The following is an 18,873-nucleotide window of genomic DNA, read 5'->3' on the forward strand; positions in this document are numbered from 1 at the left end:
AACTTAATGAACTATTTGGTCTCAATAGTTACATTTCCTGTAATCCTCTTTGTCAATGCAAAAATACTTCCCTTAAAATGGGAAATCTTTCATTGATGCTTAATGACTCCCACAAAGCTCTTGTGAAAAACTCTCCTCAGTCATTTCAAAACTCCTCAAGCCATGGAGTTGAGTATTTTCTAGTTTGTGTCTCACTGGCCTCATCATCCATCACACATTTCTTGCACATTGAGTGTTTGAGCATGAGGGTGCAGAGCTGTTAGCCCAGACAAGGTTGCTTAAGTTGCTCTTCTTTGTTTAATAATGCCGAGAGAAGACGGCCAACGCCCTGATTGATGCCTACAGGTGCCACACAATAACACCAGTTTTTACACTGCTGAACACCATTTAGTTACAGAGTCAATTTGAGTGTGTTTTTTTTTTAAACTGTTATTGCCCAAACTGGCTGTTCCTGTAAATCCTATTTCAGTGATCTCAGCAGGGAGACTGGAACAGATCCGAAAGATCCTTTTTTTCTTCTTCTCCAAAACAAAGAATATTAACCTTGCTAATCTGTTTCCGTCTTGCAGAGACTAGCTACATTCAGCCTGACCTTAACCTCGCTCACTGACAGCTAAATCATTCCACGTGAAACCCAGCAGCTCAGGCGTAGATGTGAATGGCCTCCTGGTTTAACTAAACCAGTCCTAATTCAAACAAAGGTGTCTGCCTGTATTACAGCTGCTCCCTCTTGGCTTTGCCTTATCCTCATGAGGCACTTGAGTCTGCCCAGTCAGCTTCCCTGTGTGACTCACCGCAGTCAAAGTTACAGTTCCTGGAGACCCCCCCGCCCCCGCCCCGCGCAAAATTTACATTGTTCATTTGACAGAGTCAATAAGGGTGTGATTGCACTTGAGCATAAAATCAGTATTGTGAGTTTACCATATGTTTTGGGCTGCTGTGCCCTCCAGTCTGAGTGTTTTTAAGGCAGTCTAACTCTGAATTTAGATCAAATAGTATTTTAACCTACTTTTTAATGAAATGTTTAAACCAAATTCTTGCAGTTTGTCATATAAAACAAAAAATGGGAAATTATTTTCTGTATAGTTCTGTGGATTGTCTTGTGGAGTAAATCCTGAACACAAATACTGAAAATTATTTGCAATTCCTCTTTAACGTGGAGCTCTTGAGTGTGTGTACATGCTTAAGGCGCCTAAAGTAGTTTTCCGATATCACAAGAACTGGCTTTCCCTCATTCTTTTTTCACACAAGTTTGTCAAATAATGGTACAGTAGAGCCCAGTGTAAGATGAGGATCTTTTGGTTTATTTGTGGGTTTGGATTTGCACCATAAGCCAAGATACTGTGCTTTGCTTTATGCAGGGCAGGTATCAGTGCTTTAAGGCTATTTACCCCCCTACGTAAAAATAGAAAGAAGACCCACATTTGCTCTGGAATTTATGTCCTCAAGCTCCACTCCAGGACATATAGCTTTCAAAAGTATACATCAATCACAATCAGTGTCATTTTCCAGATATGCTGATAGAGTATCACAGTCAGTGTGTTTACCTGCACAGCAGTAACCGGGGTTAAGTGAATAACCGGGTTATGCCAGTTCTCCCCGTATACATGAGCGAGGAAGAATGGGGAGAAAGACAGGAGTAACTCTTCCTCCGGTACATTAGGTGGCGCTCTGCCAACGCTTTTTCTTCCGGTTGACCTATGTCAACATTACACAGACCGATCACTAGCTAAATCAGTCAAATTTAACAACTTCATGTTTAATTTACACATTATTTCAGTGTAGGACAGCACAGTGTTCCCGCCAGATGACAGACAACTTGTTCGACTCTCAGCACGCTGATGGATTATGTCCGGTTCAAAAACCACTCCAGTAGAGTGGGGAGGGCAGTTGAAGCATGCACAGATGCTTAAACCGATCGTAGCCCGGTAAAGTGTATACATGGAGGAATAACCCGGTTATTGAAGGAGTTCTCTACCTCTGTTAACCTGGGGTTATGAGATTTTAACCGGGGTAACGTTAAGGTGTTTACATGTTTTTTTTTTAAACTACATGTAAACGCACTGAGTCTATTTCATGACAGTGTATAAACTATACAGTATACACCGTTTACTTCATGCTGATGTGTACATACCGCTGTCAATGTCAGATAATCAGCCAGTGCTGCAGGTATTGACACACTGCGTTGAGGTTTGCTGTGTTTGAGTGGTATCTCCTGTCCAATGTGTAAGCCTGGCGTCTTTTGTAAAGGATAAGTAAACAGCATGTTGGAACACATGCCTGCTCAGCCAGGGCTGGTCTGGGCTGGGAAACCACAGCAGGTTTAGTGTGTCTGTGTGAGAGAGAGAGAGAGAGAGAGAGAGAGACATAGAGAGAACAACAACATTACCACAATCGAGTACAACATTTTTGTTTGTAAATCAGCTTAGGGCATATGCCTTGATCATGGTCTTTCAGATTGTGATACACCCTGATGTGGTGTAGTGTAGGCAATACTGGTGGAGGTTTTTAGCTTAGTTTGTGCTACAAATCCAACTTTAAATCCTTTTGTGCCTATAGTTTGTGTATCAACTTTTATGAATTGAGAGGTGTGGTTAGGGGATAAGTAACTGCTGGGACAATGAAGCAACACTGTATTTAAGATGTCGGCCATGGTGTTAAAGAGAGATAAGAGAGAGGATTGTGACAATTACCTTTTACTTCTAAACCTGGGATGTGACATTTTCTTTAGTAAATCTTAAGACAAATTGTAAAAAATAAATAAAAATAGATGTCATCAAACAAACGGGGAGAATTTTAAAGGACACTCCAACGTGTGCATAACCTTATTACATCTGTTTGCAAAACTGAAAATTGCAGGTTATGTGTAACCACAGCAAAGCTGGCATGAGTCAGCTCCTTATGACTGGACTGCACAGACAGTGGTCTGCTGGGTGGTCCTCCGCCGTGTCCCAGAGTTCTTAGCATTACTCTGGTCCCTCTGTGATGGAAATAATAACCTGAGGAGTTGTTGCACTCAGAGCAGCCCCGTGGGCTATAAATGAATGAACCAGCCCCCTGTCCTCCCGAGAGAGAGGCGTCTGATTATTGGCGACTGTAGCCAATACAGATGCACAGATCTTAGTCATGCCCAAATGACTGTAATTTGGAGCAGGAGAAACACAGGGCTTAGTGCAGGGAGAGGCCCGGTACTTTTCTCCAGAGATGAATGCTCTTTCTTGTTATTGGCTTTTCACTACAACGCACTCCTTGCGTCTACTCCATACACACTGTGCCACATCAGATGTGATGAAGTTCAGCAGGGCTACATTAAGATAACAAATTACTTCAAAAACGCCATGTGTATAAAGTTTAGAAAAGCATTCAAGTACTTTAAGCACTGATTTTAAGCCTCTCATATGGGGCTGCATACCTCTCTGTGGACAGGGCAGAACCAGATTTAACTTTACTTTTTAGCCAAACAAGCAGTATTGTTGAGACTGAAAAAACGCATATTGGATGGATTACCATGAACCTTTGTACCAACATCCATGGTGCCCAGAGGATCAATCTTAAAGCTTTAGTGCGTAACTTTTGTATATTAATGAACGTCCATTACATTCAAGCCATTGCCAAATGAGTTGCTACAAAGCTAATTAAGACTATCAGCTCCACACAACTCTCTCTGTATTTCTCAGAATGGTTGTGTTCAGAAGATTGTGTCGTCCGGCGACTTTCCCGCGCAGAAACTTGAGTTAGATAATTACCTCTTCTGAAGAGTCCATCATGTTTTTTTTATCTTCTGTGTCATCATCATGCCATCATCCGGTCAAACTTTTAGTTTGTCCAATACTATGGTTTTATGGAGAAGCATGTTCCTGCAATAGAAGAAGCTGCAGTTACAGGACCGCATTTGTAGGACCCTAGATTTTCGGGTAGATGTAGACCTGTGTGTAGTTACCGTAACCCTAACCCAAACCCTGTCTTTTAACCTAACCCTAACATACCCTTCATAGCTAGCTTCTAACTTAAGTGTTGACGCTTGCACAGTATGCCAGTTTCGTCTGGTAAATAGGGTCATAGAAATGCGGTCTTAGGACTGCGGTCCTGAAACTGCAGCTTCCTCTATTGCAGGGACATAGTATAGGGGTTTATTACCAAATACCTGCATAACTAATAACATTCCCATCAACCTTTTGTGTAGTACTAATTAGCAAATGTTAGCATGTTAACAAGTTAAATTAAGACGGGAATAGGGTCAACATTATACCTGATAAACATCAGCATGTTTTGTGACTCACAGAGAAGCTAGCATGGCTATAGGCTTGTTTCTGCTTTAAGTTGTAATGAAGACCAATGCCTTTATTATGGTACACCTTGCTCAAACTAATGCAGTCCAATACAACAGTCCTGCCCCAAATCCTACCTTCACAAGGGTTCAGTTTTTGAGAGTCAAGATTTGACTGATAAAAAAGTTAATTTATGACCAATGTAGGCATCTGGCTTTAAAAAGGGCACATCTGTGGCCGGCTTGGCTCAGTGGGTAGAGCAGGTGCACATATACTGAGAGGTTTATACCTTGACGCAGAGGTCAAGTTTTCAAATCCAACCTGTGTCGATTTCCTGCATCTTTCCCCTCTCTCCCCTTTCTCACCTAGCTGTCCTATCAATTAAAGGAGGAAAAGCCCCCCCAAAAAAAAGGGCACAACTGCTTAAAAACTTTACGATACATATGATACATCTAAACCCGTCCTCTAACTTCTCATCGCAGCACCCCCTCTGCATTACACGTAGTTTTGATGATGAGAAGCAGTTTGGAAAAGTCACATTTGCAATCCTTAGAGAACATGACATAGGTTTCTGTGGTTTAGCTTCATAGCTTGTCGAGGGCAGGGAAGTAATCCAAGCGACTGTGAAAGATGTGTGGTTGTATTGCTCACACATTGCTTGTGCTAAAATCTGCCTACAGTGTTTTTTATGCGTGACCGTGAAGCAACATAGCGGCCAAAAACTTTTCATAAACTTTGTCGAGAGCAAATCGTCAAGGGATTCATAATTCTCTCACTCTGACTCTGCTCCCACCTTCTTCCAGTCTTTGTGGGCTTATTTACAATCTGCGACTCCTGTCATCTTAAGAGCTTGATCCTACTTTTAGAACTGTGATTTGGAGATAAGTATCTAATATAGTACACAGCTGGAAGAAGCCCAGTGTAAGCTACAGATCCCCAGGAGCAAGGCTGGGAAACCTGCCTCAAAGTAAAGGAGTTCAGCAAGGTGAAGGGGTGGAGAAAAATAATAAAAAAGATGAAGGAAGAAACTGAAACATAACAAGGAACATGAAACAGAAACTACACTAATATATGTATGGACACTGTTAGTTAAAAACGCCTCGATGCACATTGGTGATTGTTTATTTTTCTATTCTCTAGCTCTTCCTAGTTTGCAGTTGTGCCTCTGTGTAAAAGTGCAAGAGCTTTACGGGTGCGGTTTTGTAAATTATGACTCCATGTTATGGAATGAAGGGAGCGGTGCCAGTTCTTTCTTTGCAGAACTGTGAAGTTTGGTTTAGAGTCAGGAGGTGGTCTGGGTAGGCTGAGTGAGTTGAATGAGCAGTGCCCACGGAGATGCACAAACACAAAAAGACATATACACACACACATACCAGAAGGGGTTGTCTACAATGCAATGCAATAGTTGTCTGATGCTGTATTTATTAGCAGAACAACTGGATTTGTCAGGTTTTGTACACTTTACATCACTGCCAAGCATTTCCTGAAGTATACTTTAGGTTTTAACGTAATTTAAATACATTAGAAGAACCACTTTTCTTCAAGATGAAAATCCTCTTACCAAGGCTTGAAACCTGTTTGACATAGGTGTAATCTATCATCTTGAACCTTGGTGCCTTTGTGCTGCATTCAATAAAGCACCAATATCTACAACATCAACTGTGGAAAAGCATTCAAATAATGACCTTTGGTTGATGAGGAAATAAAACCTGGAAGGCAGACAGTAGTCAGATACAGTAAGATATTGTTGTAAGAACACTGAATTTGGCAGCTTCTTGGGTTAAAAAAGGTTTCTTTGCAGCAGCTAACTCTTCAATATCAGATGTTGTGATTTTCTTGAACAGAACAGCGAGGTTGGTTTTCATAACAGCCCCTGCTTGCAACTGCACACAATGTTATGGTAACTTTGAAAAGTAATAAGACTAAAAGCAAAATTTTTGGTCAAAATTCACCGTGATGGAAAGTAAGTATCAAGTCTCTGTATGTTGATTTTATTACCGTACTGGGATTCATTGAAACCAGTGGGAGCCAGGACCGTTAACAAATCAATCAAAAAATCTGTTATGGTCCTTTGATTAGTACCTCTCACTAAATGCCAGCACATGTAATATTTAATGATGATGATGATGATGACTTAAAGGTAATTTTGGCCTCCTCTTTTTTCAGGGCGTTGCTCCAGTGTGAGGTGCTATGTCAAACCGTGACTCAATGGGGTTTGGGGAACTGATTCCCCAGGATGTGGTCGATATTTTTGCCCAGGACAAGCACAGCAAAAGGGGCCGGAAGAAGCGCCGTAACTCCCTGGGCCGGGCTCTGGGCTGGCTGAAGGGCAAGAAGAGGAAGGATCTCAATGCTAAGGGGCAGAGCCTGGGACTAGGTCCTGCACTCGACTTAGCTTTGGATGGGCACCCTGCTGGACATCAGGGTGGACACAAGGGAGGACAGAAGTCAGGAAGGCAGGCTCATCCTCAAGGTACCGGTCATGGTTTAAGCCTACAGGATACTCAATGGCCACTTTATCTCCTTCGTTATTCTATAAGTGTGTTTTGTAACTACTATTTGACAATATTTTAAATTAAGAAAAAACTAACATTTCCTGTAGCACAGCATAATTTGGGGGGGGGGACAAAGACCATTATAGAAGTGAATACACATTTATGAAATAAAACATTAACCTGATTAACTAAAGAGCAGAAGAACTATTTGACACAGCAAATATAATATACAGTATTTATAGCTATTTATTAGGCTCTTCCCTACTATGACATGTGTCAAGATATGGCTGGCTTACCACCTTGGCTAAACAATTTTCTTGGGGAAACCCCGATATTTCATACGTTCCAGAAGGCCATCTTGGGTGTCATTTAACATTCAAATGAGAATCATCTTGCAGAGACTTGAAAGCTGCTTAAAGTAGCTAATTCATTACAGTGAATGATTTTTTTTGCCAAACTTATGCTGCTCTTGGCGTTTGTGTTTGCTCCTATAATATGACTTAATAATGTAGGACTGAGAGAAAATTAAATCAGCTTCTCAAATGAGTACATTTGTCATTGTAAATTAAATATGTTTCTGGCCTGTTGGTTGGATTAAACAAGGAATTCGAGAACATCACCTTAGCCTCCTGGAATTTGCAGCAGTTTCACTACTTTTAAACAATTTCCACAGCTGGCAATCAGTTTTTAGAAGTTAGAGCATCCCTTGAATGCATCACCACGGAGTCTTTGCCATAGAAGATAAGGTACATTTGACACACACATACAAAAATCAAAACATAAAAGCGACAAATTATTAAACTGTGATGAATTCCCTATGCCAATCAAGGTCATGCCAGTTGATTAACATTGTGTACTGACATGAAAGAAACCAAATTACTCTTAAAAAATCTGGTGGTCCAGTAATGTATTGAACCTTAACAGGGAGCTCTTTATAAGACATTTAAAGACATTTCTATAGAGAGCAGTTTACCTTAAATGAGTAGGAATAAGTTCCTGGGAACCAGTTAAATATGCTGCTCCTTGGCTCCCAGGCATGTGTGTTTGTTTACTGGAGGGATGTTTGAACAGACTGACTTCCTACTCCCCTTCTGACCTTCAGTTTGCTTTGTTTGCCATGAAAAAAAAAATCTCTGTCCTGTTTTGTGATACCATCATTTAACTCACCTGATCTTCAGGTGACATGGATGGTGGCCACCATCCGCGCACATCTGAAGTGGATGGTGGGTTTTATTTTAACCTTTGTGCAGCCACACACATACGCCCACACACAGTGAACAACTCACACACATAGTGAACGCAAAAAAAAAAAGTTTTTCACACGCTCCCAAGAAACATTGCAGCAACACACTATTCCCAGAGCTGTGGGATCTTGTTGGAGCTTGCACATTTGCACTCATATGTCAGCATGCTGAACTAACCCAGTCCTGTTTTCTCTTTCTGAACTCAGTTTACTTTCCAGTGTGAACTGTAAGTACTAACTTTAGTTTTACAGCATCATTAATCACACCTTGATGCAGTCTAACCTGAAACACAAAAACCTCAACCAGCAAATGTCTGCCAGTGCTTGTGCAGTCTTGGCTTATTGGTTTACAGACAGAGAAGGCTCCGCCTGTTTCTTTTGCTGCGTCTTCTCCATGTGGAAGCCCAGAGCTTGTAGTTCAGCTGGAAGGGTGTTGCGGGGGGATTTTTCACAGGATTTAAACTCATCCAGACAGGCAAAACTATACCCACAATGGAAGGTGAATATGTATACGCTAAACATGTTTTCTGTCACATCTGTGGTTTTGGTAGACGATGAATGCATAGGCAAAAGCGTCAGCATTGACTGCAGCATGTGTACGTAGACTGCGTTACACAATCTTTGCACTATTTTGTGCTACTTATGGTTAGTTACAACAGCAGTGTGACGCTAAGATTTTTGTAAGAGAAAGTAAACTATGAAGACAGATAAGGTATTTCTCCTCTGCCAAGGTTGGCTTCGAGGCTACCTCACATTGGGCAGAGGCCATGAATTCTTCACTTTGACTTTTCCATACAAACACTTGCGAAGAATTACTGAAAATAGTAGATTTCTAGATTTTTTTGGAAACCAAGAGTAGTGTATAATCACCTGAAACTAAGAGTCGTCGTGTTTTCATTAGCTTAGAATGATCTCTTCATATCTACATAGGGAGCGGGTCCTCTTCCATGGAGCCATGTTGCACCTCCATGTTTCTACAGTAGCCTAGCCCAGAACCAACAAACCAAACACTAGAGAGGGCCTTTTCGAATTTTTATGTTACCTGAAATAGAGCTGGGCGATATGGAGAAAATCAAATATAACAATATTTTTGACTAAATACATTGGTTCCGATATTGCGGCAATATTGTAGACTATTGGTGCTTTCACAAAATATTAACACATAAAAAATAATCACCAATAATGTGGATATAATGACTAAGCAGGTAAAGGCAAATAATAAAACAGCTAGTGAGTCTGGTAGGTTCAGGAAATTACATCACTTTAATATAATGCAGCCTTTAAAACCAGGAAAAGACAACACTTGTGTAATATGACGACGATATTATGATATCCAAAATTTAAGACGATATCTAGCCTCATATATCGATATCGTGATATGGGACTAGATATCGTCTTAGATTTTGGATATCGTAATTAGAGCCCGACCGATAAAGGATTTTTAAGGCCGATATCGATACAAATATTCAGTGATTTAAAAATCCGATGTTCCGATATATCGGCCGATATATATTTAAAAAAAAATCCAGAAACACGTAACAAAATAAAAACAGATTTCCCTAACATTAGTTATTTGTAGTTATTTATGAGTCCTCACTAAAATTATATGATAATGCAGTTTAAAAATAAACTTGTTTGTTTTATTGTCACAACAGAACAGAGAACATCAAAATATATTAAAGTTCTGATAAATAAAATGTATAAAAATACAAACTTAAGATATGAAACTTAAAGGGTTAAACACGAGTGTTGCCAACATGGACGTTGTAGAGCGCCCTCTGGTGGACAAATTATACAACGCCAACACTCATAACGTGGTTGAAGGGTGTTCCGTCCGTTTTTATTATTTTATTTATTTTTATTTATTATTTGTTATTATTTTTAATATTCATTTATCGGCCATTATAGATGTCGATACCAATAGTTTGGAAAATGCCTAATATCAGCCCGCCGATATATCGGTTGGGCTCTAATCGTAATATGGCATAAGTGTTGTCTTTTCCTGGTTTTACAGGCTGCATTACAGTAAAGTGATGTAATTTTCTGAACTTACCAGACTGTTCTAGCTATTCTATTATTTGCCTTTACCCACTTAGTCGTTATATATGAACATCATTGATGATTATTTATCTAAAATCTCATTGGTAAAATATTTTGTGAAAGCACCAGTTGTCAACCCTACAATATCGTTGCAATATCGACATCAAGGTATTTGGTCAAGAATATCGTTATAATTGATTTTCTCTACCTAGCCCTACCTGAAGGCCACCGTAGGTTCTACTACACACTTGGAAAGGGAGGGGTGAGGGAAGGGGTATTCATTTGGTTGCAATCTGCAACCTCATTGCTAGATGTCCCTAAATCCTACACACTGGTCCTTTAAGGTTATAGGCCTGAATGTTACAGAAATATATCACCACAAAGCCAGAGGTGACTATTAAGTGTGATTTATGTGCCAGGTAACATATGCTGCTATTGAGCCCTCAGCAATCAACATGTTGTGCGTGGCATGAAGTTTGTCGGTGCTGGCAACATCCGCTGCGATCTCCTCGCCAGATGCTCCCTCTGATTAGAGAAGGAGCTCAGCAATTCCCTAAATGCATCCAGAGGAGGTTTATTGTAGGAGCAGGCCATGGTGCAAAGTAACACACTTGCCCAGAAAACTGAATACCTCCAGCTGAGCCCCTGATGATGATCAGTATTGATGCCAGAAGGGCCTCCTGCCCACTAAATGCCTGGTATGGCAGGCACAGTGCCAGTTAATTAAAAGCCACGCCAGGACTGTTACAGTGAGCGAGGAACAAGGGGTTCTGTTTTTCCTGACCCCTCCACTCCCACTGTTCCTCCTTGCACTGAGACACTGGTGCCATAGAGGACTAGTATGAACTCCTTGGTATCAAACCTCAATACCTTTTTTGTGAGGTATTCTTATAGATCACCATAGACAAAACATTAACCTCATCTTTATAAAGTGTTTTGTTTTTAACAAAAATGTACTATTAGTTGGTAGTGTAATTAACAAGAAAAATATAAATCATCATAGAAACAAAACAGACAATATTAGAGCTGTAATGATTCATTAATTAGTTGATTGACAGAAAAATAACCGGCAACATTTTTTCAGAACACAGTGTACTAAAATCCTTTCATATTCTCAATACTTATGTTTAACTTAAACTAATGTTAAAGTTAATATACAGTTTACCTTAACACATCCCTCCTTTAACTAAAATAAAAAAAAAAACTGATGCACTGGGATCACACTCTAAAAATGGGATTTTTTTTGTCCTATTTTTTTGACCAATGTAAATGTTTCCTAGCACTGAGTATAAAAACGTACTAAAATGTCTGGTCAGATACGTAATCATGATTACAAAGTAGCCTGCTACACATCAGACAATTTAATCTCCTAATGTGTTTGCTTTTCAGTTTTATTTAAGGATGACATACCAATGCAGATTGATGTAGATTCCCTGTTAGGGTGAGCATCCAAACCCTGTATGCTGTTACCTTACCCTTTGCTCTTGCGGGAATGCATTGTAAACAAGGCCCATGGAGTTTGACCAGAGAGGGAACTGCATAGTAGCCGGTTTTGGAGCGATAAACTCTGGCCTCCTGGACCTATCAGTGTGGTAAACCTATTAACTCTGCATTGTCTTCTCTAATTACCTGGACAATGTTTCATCCTGAGCCAACAGGCAGAGATTATCTGTCCTCACATGTTAATTCGCTCTGATTTGTCTAATTCCTAACACTATTAATGTGCGTTTTTGCGTACCTGTCTAACAGTGATTTATGTCCCTGCCGTGCTGTCAGTTTTTTCTCGATCCTGTGTAAAACTAGATGAAGGGCCTCTCTTATGCAACTCTGGCTGCTCAGATTCCGTCTTAGCTTCATAATAGATTTGAGGAATGCCATTGGTTTGGGAAAATGGAAATAAGGTGAAGGGAAAACTGATGAGGTCATACCAAGGTAAACTCAGAAGGTCACCTGTTCGCTCTGAACACTCCCTCAGTGATTGCTCACATTCCTGAGCATTATAAAGATTTTTCTTTAAGGAGGCTCGAAATAAGGAGCCCTTTGTGTGTGTGTGAGTATGTTTTTGGCATACATGCCAGGTGACATCATATGAGGCATGTTATTTGACTTTTGTTGAAGATTTTGTTATGGACGCTACTTAATTTAAAGGAACACGCCGACTTATTGGGACTTTGTCTTATTCACCGTATCCCCCCAGAGATAGATAAGTCCATACATACCCTTCTCAACCATATACATACTGGGAACTATATTCTCAGAAAGGCGAAGCACTGCTACTCTCTGCTCCTCACCATGGGGCTTCTCAGGTGCTGCAAGCAAATCACTCCGCCCAAGTAGCAGAAGTAGCAGTGCTTTGCCTTTCTGAGAATATAGTTCCCAGTATATATACGGTTAGAAGATAGCTGTGTCTCATGTGACGTTGTTATTTGTACACGCTGTGACTATACAAATCACAACATGTAAATAGGAAAATGTTGGCGTTATTTTGTCACTTATTGGGAGCAGTAGGCTAGTTGGAGCCGGTTCCCTCCTGGATCTGGGCTAAGCGAGGCTAGCGGTGGGGGCGTCAGACAGAGTTACAACACGCATGGAGATGAGAAGGGTATGTATGGACTTATCTAACTCTGGGGGATACGGTGAATAAGACAAAGTCCCAATAAGTCGTTGTGTTCCTTTAAGAAAGATTGTGAAGCCTAAAGGCCCAGATATACTAGCTTTTTAACAATGCGTACGCGTAGACAAGTGGCGGTGGCGCAAACGGCATTATTTACATACTTGCCTGCGTACTTTGCGTGTACCAGGAGGATTAAATGTATATCCACTAGGGGGCAGATCAGGGCCATATCATCACTGGCCGACACCGGAAGCCACCTCCTGGGCTAGAACAGCTGCTGACCTGCCTGTCAGATGATATACTGCCCTCACGTTTATGTGCTGAATTGCATCTTGCAGACGCGCAGCGCTAATTTCTGAAGACGTGCACAACCTACGCTCCAAAGGAACGCAGGATGGCAGCCATCTTACGTACGTGAACGCGTAGTAAAAAGCAAGTATATCTGGGCCTTAAGTGTATTTATCTGTTGCTTTACTGTATTATCTGTCAGTTTATCATGCAGTGTAAAGCTCTTTTAGTTAAAGGTGTCATGTGGAGCATTAGCACACCGATAAACCATTGCCACATCAGTTTTGATACAGTTGTATAAAAGATTTTCAGCTTTTACGGTTCATCACCAGGTTAGTTTTTGCATGATATCTGCTAGATTGCATATAAGGCAGATTGCATTATAGCATAGATTGCATTATAACATAAATCGGGTCATGTTTTCATGGAAAGTAGAGTTCAAGTTTTCAGCTAGAAAACTTTTAGAAGTAAAAAACTGATGGATAACTTGCAACACGTTCATTTAGGAGAGTGAGAGAAAACAAGGAGGTAGTTGTGTGTGCTTGTAGTTATAGCTATGTCGTGATGATGACATAATAACAGTGAAGGGCAGGAGAACAGGTTTGAGAAAACTGACATCTAATAGAGTTTTACTTTCTTTTTCTCATGGTGGGAAGTAATCAACCAGTCAGGAAGATGTTTATTCCTCAGAAAGATATTATTTAGTCTTTATGTGAAAAGCACTTGTTTATTCTGTCATGAGCTTTTGTAAATTATAACACTGCAGTGGAGTGGGGTTAATTTCTTTCAGGTACTTTTTGTCACTTTGTATATAAAATATCTGACAATTAAGCTGACACAACACAAGCACCCATCTGCTCAGATGTTATGTGAAAAGAATCAGGCTGATGCTGACATCGTGGGAATTTCTATACATGAGGACTTGGCTATCTGTATAGTAAACTGATGCACAAATACTTGTTTATAATCACAGGGTCTTTTTGGGCATTTACAAGGATTTTATTTCAATAGGTAAAGAGTCACCACGCCCGTATGGAGATCATATTTAGGTCACTCGAATGGTAAGAGAAGTGCGCTAAGCGCCAGTTTGCCCTCTAGTCCCAACTGAATAATGTACTCCAGTTTCATTTAATCAAGTTCTTTTTATTCTTTGCAATCCTCTTGTTTGGTGTCAGTGTTACCAAACGAAGCAGCACGGCCAAAAGCAACAGTTATTATTTATGAAATCATACATTGTTTCATTGTCAGCATATGCAGATATGTTACTGTGGTTTTGCACCAACTGCACAGGCTATTGTCACGAAAGGAAAATGTTTGCCAACACACGGAGGAAAGTCAACAGAGAGACTGACAAATATGTACCTGGAAAGTTTTGTGAGTCACCAGTCATGACTTTTGTAGTCATTTGAGGCAGTTTTCAAACAATGTGGCTTTCTGTAAAGAGTAGAAATTCACTGTACAATTGGTGAAGATAACTTAGTTGTACCTCACTAGTGTAGCAAAGTTTAGTAAGGGTGCACACAGTGTTGGTTATTCATGTTTTCCTCTCCAAGAAGAACACACTGTTCTTTTGGGATGTATTCAAGGACTGGAACTGTGATAAGCCTGCTTGTACATAATAAAGGGACCTGCCCAATTTTTTAGTGGGTGTTGGGGAGGTGCTCCACCATTTAATTTATTATGAAGTAGAATTAATGAGTCTATAGCCATGCTAGCAGCTCTGTGGAGCTGTACAGTATGTAGGCGCAGCGGTGTGTTGAGCTAAATGCCAATGTTAGCAGGCTGACATGCTCAAATAGCAATAGTTGCATGCTAAGGTTTAGCAGGTGTTGTTTAACATGGTCAACATCGCTACCATTTTAGTGTAGTATGTTAACATGCTAACATTTAAAAATAGCTGAGGCTGTTGGACATGTCATCAGTTTTCCAGGTATTTGGACATTTTGTCAAAGTTTGACCTGCTGATGGTGCTAGAGGAAAATCAGTGTTGTTTCATCCTGTGAGGACCATTAATGTCAGTTCTGAAATTTCATGGGAATTCATCCAATAGTTTTGAGATATTTAAGTTTGTGGTGGACCAACCGCCACACCGCTAGCATGGCTAACAATGTTGTAGCTAAACCTGTTTGAGTTGTGAATCACTCGGATCTTTCACCCAAGTCTTTAAATTGAGTCATGAATCGCGAGTCTCTAGTATCATTATCGGATCAGTTGAGTCCTACTACAATTCAATCTAAAATGATAACGGCGCCACATACAAACCTCTTGCAACATTAGCTACTACTAGTCCTAGCCATCTTAGTTGCCAAAAGCTTTATAACTTACAATTTCGTAGGCAACGACAACTTCACAAGTCAACTCAAGTGAGCAGAGAGACAGGTTATAGGAACTTCCCGACCCGCAGACTCAGAGCCAGAAACATTGCAAGCTCGCAGACCATGGGACTAACTCGAGAACTCATGAGTCCTCAATGACTCGTGAATTGTTGATGACTCATGAGTTCTCGCGTGAATCAGCCGGCTATGAGTGGATCTGTAGCAGATGAGCGAGTGAAGTCCAGTCCCTCCAGAAAAACGCAATTATGCGATCGCATAATTCAATGCATAATCAGCCAAAGTCCGCATATTTATGCGGGGGCCGCATTTTTTCAAATACGCCACACTTTCGCCGCATAAATTGCCGATTTCTGTGCAAAATATGCGGGGCTTGCATGATTTCATAATCCCCGCATTTTCGTTGCAAAAAAGTCACATATATCTTAGCAGAAAGTTGAAAAATGTTGTGTTTACTTCACACAAGAGCAGCCATTTTCCCCTGTTGCCATGGGAACGTTATGAAGTGTAATTACGCGACGTGAACATCATCGAAAAGCTGCAAACCCCGCGATGAAGCCATGATGAAACCGCAGTTTTTGCAAGTTTCTGCAATTTCATTGCAGAAAATTGCATAAATATCCCACATATTCCATCGCATTTTTAAAGAAAACGTGCCGCAACAATCACAAAAAAACTCTGCATTGTTCTGGAAGGACTGGAAGTCTCTCCTCGAGCTCAGGGTAAAGCAAATCCACAACAAAAGCCATTCTTTCACTTCTGAAATAACATACAATGTTCTGCACGTAGCCTAGCTCGGCCTACTGTAGGTTTTGGTGTATAAATGTGGTATGTTTAAATGCAATTAGGTCAAGCAGACAGTCCGAAACATTGCAAGCTAGCAATACTGACTCAAGTGACTCGCACAACCCGGATCAGTTTAGTGAGTGACCCAGAATAACCCGAATCCTAAAAAGGAATCGAATTTGCCAGGCCTAGTTGTAGCAGTTTGTTTCTATTTTATACGGCATTGGTTTCCAATCTTTTTGGTCTGCGGTACCCCCACAGCCCCGTCCGATAAACTTACGTACCCCTTCATACCTTCCAAATGTATGTTCCAAATGTGTTCATTATATAAAAGTGGATATTGTTCAACCATATAGCCATTACTTTTAGCTAATTATTTGAACTGTAGCCAGGAGGCTTACTTTTAGTTAACCATACCAGCTGCTTATGCAGCTGCTGTTAAGCCATTACTTTAAGCTATTTATTGCTACCATGTATTCATTACTTTTACCTTACTACCTGTTCAAACTTCTCTACTCGCTTGCTAACTAGTTTTCAAGCACTCTTACATAACTGCAACCAAAGATCCTAAAGAGAGCGCATTTCAAGCAGTGCCAATGGTATGAAACAGTACACACTTCCTGTCTCCTAAAGGGGCGTGGCCTCGTTTGAACGTGTTGTGAACGTAGCGTGGATGGATGAAAAGTTATATTTAAATAATTTATTAATATGTTCTTTTGCTAACGTTAGATATTTACACAGCTAAAAGACATATTTAGCATCACAGAGGTTTTGTTATGGCGTCCACGAACGTTAGCTTCTCTGTGTTGTCAGATCTCGCAAGAGTTTGGTCCTGAGACAGAAACTGGTCTCAAACTAAGTTAATTTTCCCCTGATGTGTCCGTCTGAAAAATGCCATTTTAGTGTCACAATGTTCTGGAGATATGTGGCTTGTGAAAAATGGGTCCAATATATACTTTGGTGGCTATAAAGAATCGCTAATCTGTGTTCACGTTCACTTCTGCCGTTGGAATCAATACACTCAGGACCTGCCGCTAGTCTCCTAAAGAGGCGTGGCCGTGGCAGAGCCCACGTGACACAGATACAGGAAACTACTCTGAGTTGTGGCGTTTTGGTTCGAAAACGTCTCTGCTGCAACATCTAGTGTTTAGGTGTTACAGCTGATATATTTTTCTTAATCTACAAGTACCCCTGGTTGGGAATTACTGCTCTAAAGTAGCTAGAAACAAATAAAAAAATGTTTATTTTTTGTAAATTCTGATTTAAATAACACTTACCAACTTGCTAACAGTTGTACCTTAAATACACTATTCTCTACTAATAAGAGTGTGTAGCTGTTTGGTTGTCTGTAATCACATGTAGTAGGAGCCTGTAGCAAAGTTGTGCTTATATTAAACATACATTGTCAGGCCTGAATATTTTACCTTCTCCTGCACAGTTTTTTAATGGAATTTGATATGCTGCTTATTAGCTAAGCCAATCGAGAGAGACCTCATTGCTATGAAGTTGGCAGTTTAAAAACGGGAGTTTGAATCCTGACCTTTAGTCTGTGAAGTGACAGATGAAGACTGTTGGGAGGTTCAGGATGTAAACAGATGTAATGTGGTCAACTGTGGTGCAAAAAGTGGCCACTGGCAAAATTTGTGTGTGCCTTGAGTATATTTCTGGTGGTATCTGATGCAAACTGGTTTGCTGGCATACAGATAGTCTTATAGTGAATTAGAGTGTAACCCTGCGTGCCAGATGATGAAGGTGTATCTGTTACCGGGATTGTTGTCCTTGTCACACCATGCTTCATCCTTCCTTTCTTTCAGCCGTGATGGAGGGATGTTTATATTTAATTCACTGAAAACCAAGAGCGTGAAAATAGTCAATGGACCAAACAAGTTTTGACCAGGGTGTCCCGTCAGTGTGTCGAGACTGTACATTCTTTCTTTTAGAGAAACGGTGAGCCTCCAGCCCTTTCCCACTGTCATCACAGTGCATTCAGTTGGGTTTGTGCTGATTAGAGAGGCTTAAGCACCTGGCAGACAGCACCCTCAGAGCTGGAGAGAATGCCTCTGCATGGCTGTCTGCCTGGCGGTGCAAAACAAGAGCGAGGGGCAAGTTAGGGCAGGGACGTTAGGTGTGTGTGGGGTATTTGCATCTGTTTGATTCCCATGACGCGGTTCTAGAAAGAGTCACATCACGTCAGTGGGGTAGTTTGTCTTTGTACATGTGTGTGTGGGGCTCTAGCTAAAGCTTAAACCTTTGCTCTTTACAGTCAATTTTAACTATATACAGTCTGAAGCTGAGCAACTCATCTTTCTCTCTACTCTCCCTTGTTCCTAGCATGCTGCCTGTTAAGAAGATGACGCTGCTAGAGATGATATAGATTAGATGAACTTCTTAATTAATATATGATGTTAACTTGTCCATCGCTTTTGAAACTATAGTATCTGCGCTATAGTATCTGTCAGGCAGATCCGTAGCCACTGAGGACAGTGAGGTCACATTCTCTCTATTTTTTGCTGGGAATTTGGTGAATTTTATCAACCTGGAGGGAGGTTTACATTTTATGAATATTACTACAACAAATAAAGTTAAATGTGGCCTCCTTTTAGAAAAAAAATATAATTAATATATTGAGTATTCAGTATTTCAATGTTAGAATGTTAGTCCTGGCAGTGTAAAGCGGGTTTAAAAACAGCATTTAGACCTCATGGAAATAAAAAAATAAAAATAAAAAATTGAAAAACGAGAAAAAAATTGTTTAAAAAGCTGAAACATCTCCAGTAATTTTTTGGTCTTTCTTTCTAAACCTAAC

The 18,873-nt window shown here is 40.4% G+C and overlaps 1 protein-coding gene across 4 annotated transcripts in view; it reads left to right on the forward strand.

The window, feature by feature from the left end:
- The window catches only part of LOC116035445 (uncharacterized protein KIAA1522-like), a 32,371-nt gene that overhangs the window by 3,624 nt on the left and 9,874 nt on the right, over positions 1–18,873 (forward strand). For 3 of the 4 annotated variants that reach the window (XM_031278492.2, XM_031278495.2, XM_031278493.2), the window contains exon 2: positions 6,435–6,741. In XM_031278492.2, the coding sequence (XP_031134352.1) occupies positions 6,459–6,741 (283 nt within the window). In that variant the 5' untranslated portion in view covers positions 6,435–6,458. Of the gene's footprint in view, positions 1–6,434; positions 6,742–8,483; positions 8,506–18,873 lie in introns of those variants that run through there. The other variant, XM_031278496.2, reaches the window with a different exon arrangement.

The sequence above is a fragment of the Sander lucioperca genome, chromosome 18 (genome assembly GCF_008315115.2).
Source record: "Sander lucioperca isolate FBNREF2018 chromosome 18, SLUC_FBN_1.2, whole genome shotgun sequence".
In the NCBI taxonomy this organism is placed as follows: domain Eukaryota; kingdom Metazoa; phylum Chordata; class Actinopteri; order Perciformes; family Percidae; genus Sander; species Sander lucioperca.